Genomic DNA, 22,005 nt, shown 5'->3' with positions numbered 1-22,005 from the left:
ATTTATTTTAGAGAAACTTCTATAAGACTCTTTTCATTTTTGGTATCTGATTCCCAAATCACAAATATACAAACACAAATATAGCCCAAGCTATACCAACTAGTCTGCTTTTTATCTCCCCTTACATTGAAAAGAGAAGTTAGTAACACTAACAACATTCAGTCCAGGCAGGATGATTCATACACTGAAATGTCTCAAACCTATCTAACAGGCTGAACAATTGGCTGAGGGTGGAGGTGTGGTGTGACATTCACACGAGGGCACAGTGCCACGCAACACCATGCTGGAGTCTTGCCTGAGCTGCTAAGCCTGACTCTGTCCATTCCAGCACCTCTGCCAGTTTATTCTATCTAGATATGCAAATTCTCTCCATTTAGACAAAGTAAGGTTGTCATTTTAAGATGTAAGAAAGTGTTCTTTCAGCTGTGATGAAGTTGGAGAAACTATAAGTCACTCTGTAAAATCTTCAAAAACTGACCAGTGGATGAATTCAAGAGAGTAAGAATTGTTCTGGTGAAGGGCAAAGTGGAACTGAATATATGTATATTAAGGCAGCAAACTCAGCTCTAAGTACTACCAGGGAATCATACATTTATTACCTGAATTTAAGGGCTAGTCAAGATACACTCATAATCTATCTACTGCAAATACACTCCATGTACACCTTCACATTTTCATGTGGATATGAAAATGTGAAGTGCAAAGATAATAGTGCTTCTACATTACATTCCTAGTCACAGAGAAAACAAGACATAACATTAAGTAAAATTATTTTATTAATTCATTAGTAAACTGCAGGGTCATGTCTGGAAAGAAAATGGAATAAAAGAGATTCTTACCTCCTAGAGGAGGGCCTATGAGCACAGGGCAGCATTCCACAATGGTGACCAGTCCAACTGCACTGGAAAATCTGGCAGCACCAACAAGGTCCATCAGAGTCTCAAAAAGTACACTGCTAACCATTCCAAACGCAAACCCAAAAAACACAGCATATATCACCAAGCCAGTGTAATTTGTTGCCAGAGGGCACAAGATATGACAGACTCCATTGTAGAAGACAGCAAAACTAAAAAAGTACTGGATCTTTGGCCGGATAAATTTAGAGTTTGCTACAAGTCCCATTGAAGGCCTAGCAAACATATCTACAAAGGCCAAGATGGATAGCAAAAAAGCAGCAGAATATTCATCAATTCCCTTGTGTTTGGCATAAGGAGCCAAGAAAACTATTGGAGCAAAGAAACCAATAAACATAATAACATTTCCTGACAAATAGATCAGAAACCCTCTGTGTTTGAAGAGGGATAGGTCTAGGTATTTATTAATAGTTTGCCAAAAAGACTTCTTGTTGTTTTTGTGCAGGCTAGAATCTCCTGAGCCTTTTTCAACATCTTTTTTCACAGGAGGGACTGGTTTTGGTCCAACAGGCCTCATAAGTGACCCAGCCACACAGCAGTTCAAAAGTAGTCCTCCCAGAATGAGAAAGCTTCCTTTCCAGCCAAATGCATTAAAGAGGAATTGATTGAGAGGTGCCAATGTGCTCAGAAACACTGGACTTCCAGCCATGGCCAATCCATTAGCAATAGGACGCTTCTTATAGAAATACTTGCCAATCATTGTTAAGGCAGGCTGTAAATTGAATGCCAAACCCAGACCTAAAATACAAATACAAACAGTACAAAGTATTATTGCATAGCATGAACTACAGAGCATACACTAGACTATTGCCAAGTTATTTATAAAATTACCAATATCTAATCTAGTGATTTTGAATGAAAATGAAAACCACCTAGCATGAGAGTGAAATACAGCTTCATGCCTTTCCATCTCTCTTAATGTCAGCACTAGATCATGGTGGTATTCTGTCATTTCCATCTGTAGCATTTTAATACAAACCCAAGTTCCTTGCTGTTCACAATGATAGAGACAGTGGAATGACACAGGAATTATGGTATCAGAACCATGATTCTATTTTTTATTTAGTAAGCTGTAATACAATTCTCTCTTGGCTCATTTCACAAAAGTTATTAAATGGCACATCAGCTACAATGAAAATAGGGTGAATTTAAACAAATAAATCTCCTCCTATTTTATTTCCAGTTCTATTTAAGATTGAAATTGTTTATAAAAGTGGAAATTAAAAGGGATAATTACTTTGGAGCGCATTCAGCTCTACAACCTCAGGTATGGAAGTCCCCACTTGTTGCAGGAGAGGAGGAAAAGTATGGGAACAATCCACACATTCACACGAGAATATGAGTTGTGTCTCTAAGCCTTCTGTCCATATTAAGAAATCTCTGTAATAAAGTCTAAGTAGCTATTAATCTGTTTGGTGGCACTCATTTTTTTAAAGATACTTTTGGTAAATAACTAATTTACTGGCCTTACAACTACCTCTATGTCTTAGGAAATATTCAGGCTTTTAATGGCATAGGAAAAATTTTGTTTAAATTTTGACTTGGATTTTACACAGAACACTTTAGAACTGAAACCTATCATATTTTCTATGGGAGAAAACCTACAGAAAGCTGGGATTAGGTTCTGCATTTTTACTAGAATTCTGCTACTCTCTGCCACCCTGCTTGATGTGTTACTTGATTGAAAGCTAAAACAATGAATGTGAAATGCTACACAAATTACTGTTATAAGTGCTGTCAATTTTTATACCATAATTACAGTGCAGCATAGAAGAGTACGTACATACGGCATTTATTGAATAAAATTCTCAGCTGTTCCTTAAATATTCTATGAAATAATTTAACATCATAGTGGCTAATTTAAAGAATTAAAACATTTACATGGCTGAAATGAACTGATATTGTTACCTTCTTGTTTTGCATGCGCAATGCCTCGCATGGTGAGTTCTCCTTCAGTAACAGGTTGTTGGTACAAAAGTATTAGAAATAATATAGTATTACATTTTAAAGAGCACTCTTACCTCCAACAACACCAATACATATATAAAGTTCCAGAACGCTATTGCAGAAAGAGGAAGCAATCATGCCAAATGAACACAGAATACCCCCTGCTATCATCACTGGTCGGCTACCATATTTATTCACCAGAATGCTGCTTATGGGACCTGTTGGTAGAAAGAAAAGGTATTAGCAGATAGAAGGTAACTCTATCATACATGTCTTTTTCTTCAACATATGTTGGAATGTCTTACTATTCCATCCAGGAAAATGTTTAGCTGTTTCTATACCAATTTGTCAGACAAACACTGTTGCAGACACATGAGCCTGGATGTGGATATGCTATCTCCATGACAATATAAATATTGATTTGTCATAGAGATGGATCAAAAGATTAAAGACATCAGACAAGCAAGAGGGATTGTTACAGTTCACAAGTAATCAATACTGAGATCGGACAGCGGAAGTTTTGAAAGTGCAAGGGCTGAAGAATTTCATTATGAGACAGCTACCAAAACTCTGCTTAACAGAGCAGGAAAAATCTCCAGGCAAGCAAACCAGCAACTGATCTTGTTGATACTGTAGCATATCAGTATGTCTTGGACACTGACTTAAGCCTACACATAGACTTAGAAACATTGTCACATCAGAATGTACATTTCTGGCCCCCAATGATCATTTTCCCTTACCTGATTCAGAGAGGCAGTTAATAGGCAATAGGATGATTACAGGTTGTCTGGGAAAATCTAAAATGTGGTTTAGCATAAAGATTTTGAAACTTTAAAAATATTACTACAAGTCCGTTTTTCAGTTTCAACTGCAGTTCAGTTTATGGTGTAATTACGTCCACACTAAACAAACAGCTAGTATGCAATTTAGCATGACATGCATTATATGTTTCTTAAACGACCGTGACTAGAATAGATGGCATGCTACATATCAAGATTAAGAGGTTGTCAAAGCTCTTTAGGCAAAACTGCACACCATCTGATTGCACTATGTTTGGCCCAAACCATTATGAATCAGCTTGTTTTTGCAATAACTAAACTTACTCAATTCAAAAATAAAAACAGTGGTATTAAAAAGCAATAAATTTTAAACACAAAACAGGCACTTGGCATAAAGTGGAATGCAAAGCACTGCACCTGATTTCATTGCAAAACACTTTTAAGTCTTTAGATCTAAACATCTGAAGGAATAAATGCCAGAATTTTCACAACGCAAAAAAAAAAAAAAAAAAAAAAAAAAAAAATTCCACCAAATTTAAGACTGTATATTTCATGTGCATACTGTTATTTTGGACTCCACTGTTTGAATTACTCTAAATGTATTAAATGAGTTTATCCTTAGCATATGCCGAATGACCAAATTTTAGCTTACTTCCTTAAGGAAACAAATATCTACCAATTTCTCTGTGCCTGCTCACCTTTTCTAACAGCTTGTGAATCCAAAGGTCAGCTTGAAGTTAATTTGACTAACAAACATGTCAAGTTGACTGACTGAATATTTAGGGTTCTAATCCACTACAAAATTTCAGTGATGCTTGGATCTTATAACCTATATTTAAGAAACAGTTTGGGGCCCAAATAGCCTGGGGAAATTTCTGGCAATAAAAGGAGCTCCTTGTCCAAGCAGCTCAGGCATTAGCAAATGTGCTCAATTCTGCACAAGTGATGGAATGGACCTAAAAAAACCTTCCTTTTCTTTCCCAGGAAAGCTGAAAAGTGGAAGATAGGTGGTGGAATATAGGAGAAACAGGAGTGCTATTTTACTGGGAAGGCAAAGGATAATCAAAGTGAAGGTGTTAGGGCTCATCTTGATGACACACAAAACAGGACAGAAGACTCTGTTAGCTCTGCTGTTCACTGATTAATCACAAAAGTGGATTGAAACCTCCAGACTTAAAAACTCAATAATAGAATGGCCCACCAAATATACAATAGCCCAGAGATTTAATGAGTTTAAATCACATATGAAACACTAAACCATTTAGCAGACATTTTACATAATGAGATACTCAGCGTTTCTTTATTTCTACTAGAGGGGAGCCACCATGCAGAACCATGGTGAGGTGAGGTTTCTCCTTTGAGGACATATGTAGAAGGCATGAGGCATGAAGAATGGATAACTTATGCTCAAACTACTTCTAAATATATCATGTGTACCTGTCCTGTCTTAATAAACTTGTGCACTCATAACTACAGTGATGTACAATTTCAATCACAAATTGTTTTATACAAATATGTCTGGAAAACCAGTAGTTAGGCTCATGTCTGAATTAGAAAGAAAGACCATTTAAAATACATGAACAATATATTTTCTTTGGTTAAAATAAAAACAAACAGACAACAACAACAACAGCAACAACAAAAAACCCACAACTTTAACTCAAAGTAAAAAATTTCATTCCAGTATCAAAAAATATTTATATTATTGAAAAAATAAAATTAAGGTAATATTCTGAAACAAAAAACGGTTTAAGTGTTCTCATTGCTAAATACAATAATGGTATCTCACTTCGAACACCAAAACAAGGATATTTTATTATTTTCAAGTTCTTTTTCTTATTATAAGATAGGAATATTTCTATAAATTTGACCACACAAAAAATCATGTGATATTTGTTAATTTCCCCCAAGTTATGTCAGCATAAATGCCAATTTTCTGTAATCATATTAGAATGTTCCTTTCATGATCCTTGGGGGAAGAGGAGGGAAGGAAGAGGAAAAACTACAAAAGAAACATTTTGGAGAATATTTTGTCAAAGTATTTACAGATTTATTAACTACAACCAGTATCTTGAGTTGTATCTTTATGAGAAATTATCTAGATAGCAAAAGACCTGATAGCAAACTGTTTCCTTTTTCATTAAACAAAGACTGTGAAGCCAAGATAGGTGTGAGACCATGTGAAGATGAAGTAAATGCACACATAGCAGACTATCAAATGTTGGAGAGAAATAGATCGAAAAATATTATTGTGCAATATTGCTACATTGCTAACTTAATTTAAATAAAACTATGGATCAAGATTGCACAGTGTTGTCATTTTTCCAACTATAACCATGGGAAAAGTCATGCTCTGCAGTAGCATTTACCACAAAAGAATCTGAGCTGTAGTATCCATGTTCTTTGATACTGTTCCATCAAACCTTTCTTCCTTCTATAAGGCAGGATAATATGACAGATTCTTATTTGTTTAGTTGTCTGGGGAAGATATTTTCTTTTGGAAGTTTTCTCTTAGGGAATGGGAAATATCTCATTTTCACAGCACAATGCTTTCAGGGACATAGCTCTGTGAACAGTTCAGAAACAAGAGAACTGCGTCTCCTTGGATCTTAACTATGGCAGCTGGGCCAGGACTTAAGGACCTACAACTTTTCAGATCAAAGAATGCAATGTTATTTATCCTCACCTACAAGGTGCGTTAGCTCGAGGTCAAGTATGCATGTATCAGTCTAGGCAGGTAGTGGACAAAGACACCAGAGGAAAGACAAAGATAGCTGGTATATCAGAGCTCTGAACTTTCAAATGACTTGAACTTGGACTGCATAAATTCAAAATTCTTTTAAAATTTATATTATATTTGAGATGTTTTACTCAAGTAATGATGTGCATTTACTACCAAAGCTTGATATCACTTTTTTTCTTTTGTATATTCTAGTATTTTAATTTAGTATTTGTGCATCTGAGAAATACAAAACTTTCTATTAGAGACTAAGTTAGTTCAAGACACCTCCATTAGTATCCAGAAACCCTCCCAATCTGTTGAGTAGGTTAAATATGCTCTTGTGACATCTGTGTATATATTTGGATTCTGAGTATCATAAAATGATGCATATCATATCTCAGTGGATATGAGTCCACATAAATTCCAGCTGTTTGTTTGTCTGAAATCATACTTTTCATAGCCCTGCATCAATCTAATTTCACATTTAACAGTTTCTACAAATAAGCAATGCTCACATGCCAGCAGCAGGGACCTAAATTCCATGCTTTTCTGTTTTTTGTTTTTTTTTGTTTGGTTGGTTGTTTTTTTTGTTTGGTTGTTTTTTGTTTGTTTGTTTGTTTTTTTGGTTTTTTTTGGTGGGGGGGGAGGGGGAGAGAAGGATAGAGGGGGGCGTTTGTTATTTTTGCTTTTTTGAGAAGTAATATTAAGCTGTTTAAGTCACGTATCACTGCCAAAATCATGCTGTACATTAATGCATGTTAATGCACTAAACGACTGCTGGATCTGTGAGTCTATTTTCCTGAAGCCTGAAATAACTACCTAGCAGATGTTAACTCAGGGAGCCCACAAGAATAGTTAGCCTGATGTCTCCCTTAGCACCTACAACCACCATCCACAATGGACTATGCACTTCCTGAGATGAATTTAAGGCCATGACCATAATATACTAATAGTCTCTTGGCTGTATTTTTGTTTTATATCTATCTAAGGTAATGTCCAGACATCGAGAAGGAGTAAGATAGCAACAGTAACTGTGTCACTGAAGAACAGACTCGGGAAAGGTTATACAGCAGGGCACAATTGTTTTAAAGGAAAACAAGGGAAAGAAAGAAGCTTTTCATGTTCATCATACATTGAAGAAAAGATTGCAATAGCTTTTTCAGCTATACGTTTGGGAGGGAGCTGTTAATGATGTTTTATACAAAACTTATAATAATGTGGCACTTATTTTGATGGCTAAGCAAAACATTTACTTGTCCATGTATGTGAAAAATGTGAGGACAAGCCTGCTTTGACTGGCCTTCAGAGAATACTGAGACCTCTTAGTAGAAATACATTGTTTAGAAATGAAATACATTATTTCTTATAATAACAACAGTAGCAATAATCTATGTTTTCCTCTCACTTCCAAGTTCAGTGTTTCAATCACCCTTTAAATCTCCCTCCTTCAGTTAAGCTCTGCTGTTGTTAAAGAAAGATAATAAAAAAGACTACGTAACTGAATAACAAGTAGATTTAAAAAGCAGATGTTTGGAGAAACAATCACTTTTTTCCCTTTAAAAGATACACGTGTGCTAATATTGTTTAAACAGAACTCAAACAATAAAATGTTTTTTTTGGTTTTTTTTTACATCAGTGTACCACTGGATATTTTTGTGGAAATGAACACAGCTCAAACTACAGACTATAAATTTAATAGTCTCTGTCTCATTATCAGAGATGCACACACAGTCATGCACATACCTATGTATTTATTTGCTTTTTCTAGTCCTAAAAAAAATATTCTTTAAAGAATTATCTGACTCTGGAGACAGTGCAACAACTTCATATCTAATATCTCTGAAAGCTTAAAGGATGCAAACCAGATGATAACAGTATTTCCATTTCATGATACCCAAAGGTTATAGTACTGGAAGATCTGTTTGAAGGCCACCAAAAAGCATAAAGGAAGATTTACTTGGCATAAAATCTATATCTTGTTCAGCTCTCTGGTAAAGTAACATTTATCAGTCCAAATGTATTAGGTACACTCCATTAATTTGTAAGAGAAAGAGAGTCTAGGTCACTAGAATTTTTTTTCATACCTCTGAGGTATGAAAAACTGATCTGCTTCTGCTGTTTAAATATATAATAACTGATCAGAAAGTTCCAACAGGGACTGTAGCAGTATAAAGGATCATACAGGATAATTGTAAGCTGCCACAATTGTGCTTTATTTTTATAATGAATTTGTCTTTGAATCTTTTCTACATTTAAGTTCACTGAAAGAGTGGCAATATTTAAAAGTAAATAAAAATCTAGGTTTTAGTATTTATTTCTGGTTTGATCTCTCAATGCTGTAACACAATTAAATTCATTCACGTCTGTAATTCTATTCACGCACAGCCAGAGCATCACTACCTGCATTATCTATACTAGGCAACTAGAGAAGAATGCTTTTGATACAAAAATAATGTTTTAAACATACATTGACCATGTCACAGATCCTGAGCAACCTGAAATGACTCAGTCTGAACAATCTGACATTTATTTAAATATAGAGAAATCTTAAAAGAAGTTGAAAATGAATGCAACAGTAATAATATTTGAAGTTGCAGTAATGCATTATTGTAGATTGCATCTTGTCAAGTCAAATGATTTAAACACACATACATTTTTGGAACTTGCAGAGTACAAGAGTATAACACCAGCTATCCTTTCGGTCTGGCTGTATTTTATTTGTGTGTCTGACAAGGCAGAAAATACAAAGGGACTCCAAGAACTAAAATGAGGATAATGTACTTGCTAATACTAATATCATTCTGACTTTTTTTTTTTTTTTTTTTTTTTTACAAAATACAAAATTCACTTTTAGGAGTTGATTTGCTTTGTTTGGCAGTCACCAGTATTTTCCAACAGCAAAGCCTTACTTTTCATTTTAAAACTACTCTTCAACCACAAGTGCTTTCTGCAAGTACTCTTGGAATGTCACAGTAGTTATCCAGAGAAAAAAGCAAGTCAAAATTCATTTCTGATAGTACTGAAAATCTGTTCATGAAGGCTGAAAATGTCTTTAAAAATATTTTGTTTTTCTCAAGCAGGAATAACTAAAAATGTTGAGTATACTGGGACATTCTTATCTGTAGTCCAAAACGTTCCATTAAATACTATCATTATTATTGGATGAGCACTTAGAGGGGGTTGGAGTAGATGGGGAAAAAGAAAGCATCTATGAATTTGAGAACATTAAAATGTCAGGCAACTTTTTATTATTAAATTCTTTATCATGTCTGCAGGATGGTAACACATGCAATGAATAGCAACCAAAAAGAAGTGATTAAGACTGAGTCAGGGCAGCTGAACTGTGAGTTAAGATCATGCAACAGTTCAAGCACTGCATGTCAGGATGCAAGCAGCCAACAGCTCAACCATCTACCAGTGCACTGAGCTTTTCTCTTCACTTCCCCATCTCAAACTATGTTTTCTCTTTTTTTGGCTTGCAGGCTTTTATACATTAGTTGTGGTATTGAGGTGTATGGATCTATGGACCACACAATTTGCAAAAACTGATCTCCAAGTCAGCAAACTACTGTATAAATATTAATTTTGAAAAGTTGGAAAATTGTTCAGTTTTAATCAAAGCGTAGTGATGCTGGTTATTATTTCAATGGATACACATTTTTGTTTGATATTAATTATCTCTTGTATGCTCTGCTATAGAACTTTCCTTCACAAAAGTCTGTCATGAAAGAGTCAATCACAAAGCAGAAGATTTGAAAATGATTTATGGCATTTCTTTAGAAACTAGCCATAAGAAACCATCTGATACTTAATCAGAAATGAGTGTGATTCTTTGAACTGCTGAACACTCAGCCATTATCACTAACATTTATGGTCACTTACTACTACAAAATAAAAAAGTATGCTGTCTCAAAATTAACTGGACACAGTGGCCTATGCGCTTCTGTCATGGGAACAGCTGCAAACAGAATCAACACTATGATATTGGAATCCCAAATCATCTTTTTAAAAATAAATGTTTGGTTTTTTTAAAAAAAATATTTTATTTTCTCAGAAAACTGATGCAACCAGCTTGTAACTTAAACAGCAAACATAATGTAGTACATCAGCATTAACATTAGAAAATTCAATTGCAAATGCAAGGCTCTTGGAAGACATAATAAAAATGTCCTGGAGAAGAAAAGATTATGAAATTTTCTATTGTAGCATTTAAAAGTAATCAACTTCAATCCTCAGGAGCTCATGTGAATCTAAAGTAAACACAGTCTTTTCCGACTTAGAAATGTGTTTGGAGATTTCACCTAAATAATGTTACATGCACACAGAACTCATATGACAAAAGATTACTTCTTTAAATGAAAAAGAAAAAAAGAAAAAAAAAAAGAAAAAAAAAAAGCAAGGATTTATTCATTTTTCTGCTCAAAAAATACGTGAGATAAAAACCATGTAAATATTAATAAATATAATTCTCTACAGCAGGTAGTTAACATGAAGGTACTAATAATAAGCTTCATTAAATTTCTATCCTTTCAAGGTTTCAGCAGGAATTTCAGGATGCATAACTCCAAGTACAGAAATGCTCCAGTGAACATATTTAATGGTTTTCTTGGAGACATCTTGTCTGTGAAGTATTATTCATTCATCTCAGTGGCTGCTCCTTCTTCCTCTGTGGATACTTATAGATGAAGGACTTAGTTTAATTTGGTAGTAGATGTGTACTTGTACAAGAACCAGCATCGCTTATCTGAAGGGATCAAAACAAGTTCTATCTATCTTTTTTTGTCTACTGACAGGAAACAAAGGAAAATTAATACTAATATGAAAATAAAGAATAACTTATAGCTATGCAGAATTTCTAGTACTATTTCAAAGACAATTCTTCTGAACAAACAAACAAAAAAACTAAACAAAAAAAACCAAAAACAAAAACAAAAAAAACCCTATGCCCATACAGAGAAGCAGTATTTACATAGAAATATCAACTGAGATATGAAAAAAAAGAAATACAAACACTCATTTTTTTCTCATTTGGCTGTGAGATTTCAAATGATACAAATGGACTATTTCCACTTGGAGTAATAGAGAGTATTCATCCCATTTATAAGTACTTTTTACCTGAAATATTTTGAGTATATATTAGTGAGACAAAAGAATGTGAAAATTAATAACTAAATGTCTATATGCAGAAGACTTGTGTCTTGTCAATGCAGATCACAATTTTGGGAGTAAAAACTTTCCTTACAGCTTGTTGCTTCTGTGAACTGAATTGTCAGACAAGCCCTGTATATTCTGCTACTACAAAGCGATTTTCTGCATTGTTGCAGTTCACAAAATGAAAAGACAACAGTTGCATTATACTACTGTTGCAGCTACAATTATAGCAATTTGAAAATAAATCCATGTTATTAATTTCAGAGCTAATCATTGAAAAAGAAAATAAGCAGTTCTTGCTAATATTTAAATTCTTCATGGATATTTTCCTAAACCATGCTATTAACTTACATAGTCATAAATATTTCCCATGATTTTTTCTTTCTGCCTCTGAGCAACAATACTTCTCCCTCTCTGCATGTGTATGCACACATGAACAAAATATTCGCAAATGTTCATTACTCATCAATTTCTATTTATTATATCCTATTATGATTTATGATTTCTTGTACACCTTAAAAATCACTGACTACTTTTCCTGGAATAAAACCTCATCAGTTAAGATTAATATTGCCATTTGGATTTTTCTGTCTTCAAACTGCCTGTTGTAGCAGTATTCATATAAATCCTATTTTGCACATCATCCTAGAGGTTTTTGTTTTTCCTGAAAAATATTAAGTCTAACCCAACTTAGAAATGACTCCTTATAAGTTACTGCAGACAATAATACATTATTTCAAGAAAAGCACAACATACATGTTTCCTCTTCCTTAGTCTTTCTTTATCATATTTGTTTCACAACTCTATTTTTTACTATATAATTAAACTTCAAATTGAAAATATTTAATCTACCACCTATGATGCTTCTGTGGACCACTTACTGTGAATTATGGATCATGAGTTAATCATTAAATGTCATTTAAATATTCAGAATAAAAGTGCTGAGAAGTATAAATCTGGATGTATTTGTAATTGGGAATCCTGAGAACTCATCATATTTAGATCATTCTCAATAATATTGTTAAATTATTTCCAAATGCATTTGTTGTCTAACACATATCTCACACGATGCTTATGAAGTATAAAAAATCTTTCTAAAATAATCATTTTCATTATAATTGCATTCTTAAAAATATCTGATAAAATGCATGTGATGACTTTCAGTAGTTACAACTGACAAAACCTGAGAGTGGGAATTTCAGAAGCTCCTCAACAGCCTCCTTGACAAGTAAACTAGCTCATTTATGAGGAACTGTATCTGAATAATATTTAGTTCACCAAGTATTGAGGGAAAGGTGAAGAGGAATATAAACTATTTGTTGTTCAGAGATATTCTACAAGATGTGAACTGAGCAATTCCATTAGGGTTTGGCACCCAAGATATTTGGAGTGCAAATGGGGCAGATGTTGATATATGAAAGGTTATCACTCCATGGGTAGAATTTGCATATTTCCCAGTATTTTGCAAAAGGGGAGTCTGAGCAACTAGGGCAATGGGGAGTGGGGGAGATACACAATGACATTCAGCCATCAACTTAAAATGAATATCCTTGGGATGTTGTTTTGCTTGTTTGGTTGGTTTTCTGTTTTCAGACAAACAAAAAAATACAATAGAGACAACTTAGTGAATAATTTCAGAATTTTGGAACTGTTTCAGAGGTTCAAATTAGAACTTTTTCCAATTTACTTGCAATTTAGGCACCCCCAAAAAAATTTTTAACAGGAATATTTAGGAAAATATTCACCAGTGAATAAGTGACTTAAGAGTGAGGTCTAATCATTACTCTCCTAGTCCTTTTTTTCTTTCAGTTCTTTTAACATTTTAAAGCAAAATACATATGCTTGAGAATAGTATTCTATTCAATAAAGTTGAAAGTGAAATCATATACATATATATTTTATCTATACATATGAGCAGATGTCACTTTATCTTTCCATATTCTAATATCTACCTTACATATTATTTTTTTCATTAGACTTGAGTTTGTCATCAGACTGACACTTTGAGATTTCCTTCTACAATATATATATATATGTTGGGTCTTTGAAATTTTTAGAGATTTCCTGTATATACTAGCCACACGCCATTTCTTTTGTGGACTTCAGTACATACTCATTCCACAGACTCCAATCAGCTAAAACATGATGATTTCCCTCAACAAGGAGAAAAGAATGCTTTCTCAATAAAAAGAAAATGTCATAAAATTTGAATAGATAAGATGAGTCGCAGTCGTGAAAAAAAATGAGTAAATGAAACCTGGGACTTAATAAGTGGAAAACTAAGATATTACCGGGGAGCTAGGCAAAGTTATCTACTGCATTTGTTTTTGCCTGGACTACAAAGGAATCATGTACAGAGTCCTTTCTGTTGTGGCATCAGAGATTACATCCCCACAGACAAGGTCTTCTTGAAAAAGGTGAAGGTGAAAGGGAGTCTATACTAATTTTGTTCATATGCATAAGGAATATCTGAGCTCTCCTGTAGGCAGCAACATGAAGTAGCTTGATCACTCAGGACCATCTTATTGCACTTGAAGATAATAATCATGTGGCTTTTGAAACAGGTATATTTTCTTACTTGATGTGAGATAACAACCTAGAAGTGCCAGAAACTTTATTTTCTACCAGGTAACATAAAGCAGCTTAGTTCTAATGATTGTAATGCCTCATAAATTCTAAATAAATCAGTGGCCATTAAAATATAGGCTTCCTATGATTTGTGTTATAGATGCTGTTTAGATATGATGCATTCCTGGAGTCACCTTGCATCTAAGGAGTTATGCTAATATTTTTCAGACAGAACATATTAAAATGATCCAGTGAAATACATCTGCCTCTGCAAGGATTTAATGTATGTGGTGAGGAGAATATTACTTAGGTTTCCTAATAAAAGAATTATTATCTTCCTGCATGAGGAACTAAGTTTGTCTAATCAATTTTAATACATCTTACTTAAAAACTATTGGTTAGAAAGTTGAATGATCTAGGCAATATGTATATCTGAACACCATCAGGTAAATTTTTTATAACATATGGAGAAGCAATCAAGAAAAAATTGTTCATGATACGAATTTGTTCATGTCTTAATCTCACTTGCCACTTCAGATATGTTCCTCTGAGCACAGAGTCACGTGCACTTAAGTACACTTAAGTTACTGTTGTATTTGAGTAAGTGAATACGAAAAGCTTCTGAATCAGAATGGCAATGGCTTATACAGTCTTGCACATTCTTTCTACAGATATAAATTCACTGTGTGAAAGACAAAAAAAAATCTAGGTGTATTATTTTTGTGACTTGCCATTTGATTGCAAAGGAATGATACACAAATCAGAACCAGCATTGTATGAAACATCCTTATGCTTTAACAACTGTTTTATTCCTAAATTGAAATAAAAGTTTAAAATCTCAGAATTTTCAGCTGAGTCAAAACTCTTCAAGTACATTATTCTGAAATATTGCAAACTTCTCCTATGGTACAAATAAACAAATTAGAAATAAAGATATCCAGCAGTCTAATTCTTACTCTTTAGCTTTACAGAATAATAATAATAATAATAATAATAAAAACATTTTATTCCAGATCACAGAGTGCTATTTTACATTTCTAAATGTTATTAAATCATTTTTAAAATGCTGCAGATCCACAGTCTTTCATCTGGAGCTTAGTGGAAGATGAGCTTCTGAATTATGTTGGTCATTATTGTAAATACAGTCATGAAACACACAATGGATCTTGCTCTGAGAGAAATTCCTATTGCATTGTGAAATATGTAGTCTTTCTGGAAGTCCAGCTCACAGAAAGGAGGGATTTCTGCATAAATATATAAACACGCATTTATATGTTGACTTACTTTAAGCAAGTGAGAAATATAACTTTGAACTTGGTTGGTTCTTTGGCATTTAAATTTAAGTACATATTGCCCATACTTGGAGCAGAGTTCCAAGGAGTTCTTTCACATATCTCTGATAATAGCCTAACATTGTCAGGGAAACTTGTCATTTGTCACTATCTGTATCAATGGATTTGTTTTAAGTTTTCTTTTCTGACTTTGTCCAATTTTTCCATTTTTTTTTCAAGTGTCACTATCCAAACTACAATTCTAGAATATTTGGCAATAAGTTCAATTAAGATTTTCACATTCATGATATGTAGCACACTATCTATCTATAATGTATCTATTTACTGATTTCAGTCCTTTAATTTTACTGTATTTTGCTGGATAAATGTTCAGGCATACTAGCTAACTAAGTAAATCTTATTCACTGTAAGTAATGATGCCATGCTGCTTATGTACAGCTTTAAAACTTTATGCTCCTTAATTAAATACTTCATGGTAACAGTTATAGTGTCTTGGTTTCTTATGGATTAAATAGTTCCTGCAAAGAGAGTATTTATGTTGAAGATCCAAAAGTAAAACCTCTTGTACTTAGCTTATTTACTTGCTGCTTTGGAAATTGCAAGTATTCTAATTAGACAAATAACAACATCATCATCATCAACTTAATTAGACACACTCAAAGCTTAGCAATGACACAATAAAAATAAATTAATTCTGCCATTCAGGTATATCCCAATAATTCAAATGATTTAAAACACAATTGTTCTTGAAACTTTTCTGAGTGAAATTTGACATCCAAGGACACAAGATGACTCCATTTTCTAGGGAAGGCCAAATAGGACACTTGCTTTCTTGAATTATGCCTACTCTGAAAGCCACTGCAAGGAGTCCTTGAAAGTTCTGACACTAAGCCACTCCTCTGAATAAGTTATATTTTACTCTGTTGAATAACAAGAAGATAAAATCTAGGCTGCAGCAGTAAATCTGGACAGCAGCATATGCTGGACAGCAAAGCTTACTGCTGTAAAAGAAAAAAAAAGGAATCACAAATAATTTGTGTTCATGGAAAAGCAAAGGCCTCCTACAAAGAAGAGCAAGCTGAGCAAGACTTCCAGCATGACAGGTTTGGTACTGTCAGTTGATACCAACAGGGAAGCGTTTAGGGATATTGCCTCAAATAAACTGGAATGTAGTGAACTTCCAGATCATTCACAGAACAGATGAAGACATAAAAAGATCAATAGATTTCTATCAGCTTATAATCAGCTATAATTATTAAACAAACTCTGCCTATTATTAAAGATATAACTTATTCTCTCAGATGTGTTATCTTTATTTAGTTAATGATGGAAGCAAGTGAATTAGGGGTATGAGGAAAGATTTAACATTTACAAGCCAATAATTTTAAGATTACCACTAGTTATCAAAACTAGTACAACTGAAATTGTCACTGAAATTCTGGAGCACTACAACCTACACAACATTCAAGAGATATAGAAAGACTAAAAATAATAATTAAATCTCTATCAGAACAAGCCCCAAATTGCAACCTGTTCCAGTGCCTCATCATCCTTATTGGAAAAAACTTCTTCCTTATATCCAATCTAAATCTCCCCTCTTGTAGTGTGAAACCATTTCCCCTTGTCCCATCACAACTGACTGCTGAAGAGTTAGTCCCCTTCTTTCTTATAGCCTCCCTTTAAATACTGAAAGGCCCCTCTCAGGTCTTCCCAGAGCCTTCTCCAGAAATAATAGCCCCAGCTTTATCAGCTGGGTGTTCCATCTCTTGGGTCATTTTTGTGGCTCTCCTCTGAATGTGCTCCAATATGTCCATGTCTCTTCTGTACTGAGTACTCCACATGCGGACAAAGCACTCCAGGTGAGATTTCACCAGCACAGAGTAAAGAGGCAGGACCACATCCATTTGTACCCACACATTATTTTTGGTGATGCTGTGCTCCATCCTTACATTCCCCAACTTGTACTGACAATGGGGGTTGCCAATACCCATGTGCAAGACCTTATGCTTGGCTTTGTTGAACATCACGAGGTTCATCTTGGCCCAGTAACCAAGCCGAAGCCTTTCTGAATGGCATCCTCTTTCTGAGGAGTGTCGAATGCTCCAGACAGCTTGATGTCATCCACAAACTTCCTGAGGATACACTTGAACCTACTGTCAATGCCATCGATACAGAAGATATAATCTCTAGCTACTACTGCTAAAAAGCTGTAATGGTAGCACTATTTCCTTCCAGAATTTTCTGAGAGTAAAGCACTTTAAAAAAGTGTTTCAAAGCAATATAAATAGAAAATAAAGCAGGGCACAGTCAGTGTAAAACCTGTCCATGTGAAAGTGCAGTAGGTAGTGTTTGAACTGGATGAGTAAATGAACAACCTATTTCTCATTACAGTCTCCTATTTTAATACAATCTCCATATTTAAACATGTCATTTTGTTGTCTCATCATAGCTCTTATTCATCTAAATGAAAGCCAGGTAAAATTGCACTGGAAATGCTTAACTTCCTTGACAATTAAATAAGCATGCCAAAATTTGTGAAAAATAAAGGTAAACTTTTCTTTTGCTTATACACATTGCTGAAATGCCTATTGGCTATGAAAACTGTAGTTGCTCCTTACTCTTTGATATGGGTGATCTTAACAGTAATCTTAAAAATCTCAATAGTAATATTAATAACTAATCTTAATAGTAATAGTAATCTTAAAAATCTAGATGAAAAAGGTCTGGTTGATCAAGAACCTCTTCATATGGTACATATGTTTATCTATGTGTGTCATATCTGATCTCTGCAAAAATCTTCAAAACTGGCTAATGAATTAACAGACAATTAAAAACAAGCTCATTCTTTGATTTCTGTAGTTACTCTGGCAGGAGAATAAACCTGCCTCTAAGTCTTCTATTAACAAATATGTATCTACATACCTTTAGGAATCACAATAAAAATCTCAGCTGTAGTCAATTGATACTCCTTTATAATATCTTATAAATATCACAGTTCAGGTCTGTTTCCCTTGACTATACCCTTTCAAAATAAACAAGGGAATAGTTCTTAGACGTTCCAAAACAATGGACCAGTACAATTCTATAATAAGTTCTTTGTAAAGTGCCAGGTTTATTATTTCATTTGAAGTGCTGATGTGATTACAATGGTATACACAGCATGAGTAGATAGACTTTTCCTTCCCCATAATACTTCTCTGGGATCTGCTTAAATATCTCATGATTCCCAGTTGTGCTACACCATTGTTTCATTACCTTTGAATTATGTGACACACATTACAAATGCAACCATTGTATGATCCAGTGATATGAAAAGCTATATGGGAACTAATCCAACATTATTAGTGTACAGAAAAAAAGCATTCCTGCATCAAAGTTTTGCAAGCTCAATGAACATATCAAAGGCCTAACTTTTAAATTAAACAAATCCACATTTTTGTTCCTTAGGAAATCTACTTTATGATGTATGTTATTTATTTATTTATTTTTTGGTTATTTTAAATAAGGTGGGAGATAAAAAAGCTTTTTCTTCAGGGATAAAAAACAAACAAACAAACAAACAAAAAAACTGTCATGATTGATTAATTTATCTATAGAAATGAAGATCAATGTTGCCTGCTTGTATATAAATGAAAGTTGTTTTCATTAGACACTTGAGTTAGTTTAATCAAAGTTAATGCAAATATTCCTATGATAATCATTACTAATAACCTATGCTTCGGACACTGAAAATGCTTAGTAGAAGTACAATGGCAATTCTTTGTCATATTGATGTATTTCTGACAATTATTCAAAAGACCAAAAAAATTATTTTTCTAAATGTATGTAACTCTGAGACTGCCTCTGAATGGCAAGACTGAGAATGGCTAGAATGACAAATCTGTTTCAAAAAGAAAAAAAAAAAAAGGTATGAAACCATCTAAAATGTTATCATCCTTCTTCCCATCTCCAATTTTAGGGGTGTTTTATGGTAGAAACAGAGAACCTCTCTGCATTTAAAACACAGGTTATACAACAGAACACTTTCCTAAAAGGTAGTTTTACTAAAACTAAAAGACTTCTAAAAGTAAAATGTAGCTGTACTACTTTATCAAAGGCTTTATCAAGCCATCTTAGCATTCGGGTATTCTTTAAAAGCAGAACAACTGTTGTATTTGTATTTGTAACATTTTGTTACACTTGGTATTTCTTTCTAGAACTTAGCTCTGTTAGTAAGATTCAGAATGTTTTGTTCTTGTGTCTCCTCATTATGCCTTCTTTTCTTTACGCATGAGTCTCAAATTAACTTGACGTAGACACTTTACATACATTTTAGGCTAAATGTAAAGTATTCCCTCATGCCCATGAGGCATTTGGAAAGTTGATAAGTTCTGCTTTCAAGGACACTCTAAATGAGGTTATTAAAATTCAACGCTTTTCATATTCTGATGGAGAAAAATGTTTGTCCCTAACAACAAAGGACATAGGTCAATTTAAGAAAGCCTCTCAGTCTCCTTATCCATGGCCATGGAATATCTTGTGCCAGTATTTGTAAATCTAAAAAAAGAAAATGTTACCAGGGAGGAAGAAAAGTATACAAGACTACATTCTATCCAAAAGTAAAAATCCATAACCATCTGTTGTTTGTGTTGCATGCATTTTGCAACTGTCATCTCTACTGTTCACGTCATTCCATCTTCACAGCAATATCACTGAAACACCCACTGAGATAAAATCACAAATATTTTGAACATACCATATGATATTTTATTTTCCAAATTAATATTCAACAAAGTCACATTGAGAACTTGTTTTTAGTTTACTTTTGTATTGTCATCTGAAAAATCTTTTAAGAGTTTGCTACTACATGATGGTTAAGCTCAAACTTGAATAATGAAAGAAACATGGAAAGAAGAAAAAAGAAAAGAAAAGAAAAGAAAAGAAAAGAAAAGAAAAGAAAAGAAAAGAAAAGAAAAGAAAAGAAAAGAAAAGAAAAGAAAAGAAAAGAAAAGAAAAGAAAAGAAAAGAAAAGAAAAGAAAAGAAAAGAAAAGAAAAGAAAAGAAAAGAAAAGAAAAGAAAACGAAAAAGAAAACGAAAAAGAAAATGAAAAAGAAAAAGAAAATGAAAAAGAAAGGAAAAGGAAAAGGAAAAGGAAAAGGAAAAGGAAAAGGAAAAGGAAAAGGAAAAGGAAAAGGAAAAGGAAAAGGAAAAGGAAAAGGAAAAGGAAAAGAAAAAGGAAAAGAAAAAGAAAAAGAAAAAAGAAAAGGAAAAGAAAAAGAAAAAGAAAAAGAAAAAAGAAAAAGAAAAAGAAAAAGAAAAAGAAAAAGAAAAAGAAAAAGAAAAAGAAAAAGAAAAAGAAAAAGAAAAAGAAAAAGAAAAAGAAAAAGAAAAAGAAAAAGAAAAAGAAAAAGAAAAAGAAAAAGAAAAAGAAAAAGAAAAAGAAAAAGAAAAAGAAAAAGAAAAAGAAAAAGAAAAAGAAAAAGAAAAAGAAAAAGAAAAAGAAAAAGAAAAAGAAAAAGAAAAAGAAAAAGAAAAAGAAAAAGAAAAAGAAAAAGAAAAAGAAAAAGAAAAAGAAAAAGAAAAAGAAAAAGAAAAGAAAGAGAAGAGAGGTTGTTCAGAGAGGTTATGGTCTCTTTCCTTGGAGATATCCAAGCCCTGCCTGGATGCTCACCTATGTGACCTACTGTAGGGAACTGGCTTTAGCAGGGGACTTGGAGCCGATGATATCTAGAGGTCACTTCCAACTCCTACAATTCTGTGATTCTGTGGCTCTGTGAATCAATTAGATGTTGTATTTTTTAACTATAAGCATGTTTACAAAAATGGTGGCTATTTAAACTCTGCTTGACTACTCAAACTTGAAGCATTTTTCTTTGAGGCTGTTCTCAAAATGCTTTTAAAATTATTATTTGGAAAAGTCATCTGGAAATTAAATGGACATTTATTTTTTGAACTTCAGAACAGCAAGATAATCCCACATTTCACAGCTTAGAAGAATTAACAGTTTTCAAGCTTATCTCTATAACCTAGTGTCACATCTAAAAAGTTATTTTTGAAAATAGAAACAACAACAACAACCAAAGTGAAATTTGCCCTTGGCTAAATGACAAGAAAAAGAGTTAAGTCAATTAAGTAACCTGCTTTTTCCAGTTTTTAGACTTCCACAAGGAAGTCTAAAACCCAAGGTCAGCTGTGTCTGAAATCAACATATCTGTCACATGGCTCTACTGGCCACCACTAAGGTTTCCCATCAAACCTATACTGAAAATAACAAATACTTTTTTTTTTTTTTTTCTAGAAACAGATAGAGCTCTAATAAAAATTCTAATCACTTTTGGCTGGTTAATGCTGTGCAAAGTGGAAAAATGGAAATTTTGATAAAGAGAAGAATGAATTGTGAGAACTAGAGGTAAAGCATATTTGGTCTTTTGGGTCTTCAATTTCTTAATATTTGTGTGCATCAGAGCACACATATGACTCTTTAAGTATGCATACATAGTTGATATATTAAAGAAAACATACATGCATACATATTTCATATATATATATATATATATATATATATATATATATATATATATATATGCTTTCATATGTGTACACAAACACAATATCCTGTCAGGATAGCTCCACTAATTCCATCTTATCCCAG

At 33.4% G+C, this 22,005-nt stretch overlaps 1 protein-coding gene across 6 annotated transcripts in view; it reads right to left on the bottom strand.

Moving 5' to 3' along the window:
• SLC16A7 (solute carrier family 16 member 7) overlaps nucleotides 1-22,005 on the bottom strand; it is an 83,892-nt gene that overhangs the window by 8,120 nt on the left and 53,767 nt on the right. For all 6 annotated transcript variants that reach the window (XM_031589540.2, XM_090138147.1, XM_090138193.1 and 3 more), the window contains 2 exons: nucleotides 2,936-3,079; nucleotides 840-1,652 (listed from right to left, as the gene is read on the bottom strand). In XM_031589540.2, the coding sequence (XP_031445400.1) occupies nucleotides 840-1,652; nucleotides 2,936-3,079 (957 nt within the window). The remainder of the gene's footprint in view (nucleotides 1-839; nucleotides 1,653-2,935; nucleotides 3,080-22,005) is intronic.

Source organism: Phasianus colchicus, chromosome 1, assembly GCF_987193195.1.
Source record: "Phasianus colchicus chromosome 1, bPhaCol1.hap1.1, whole genome shotgun sequence".
Lineage (NCBI taxonomy): Eukaryota > Metazoa > Chordata > Aves > Galliformes > Phasianidae > Phasianus > Phasianus colchicus.
Note: the sequence above shows the minus strand (reverse complement) of the source record. Positions and strands in the feature narration are given on the sequence as shown.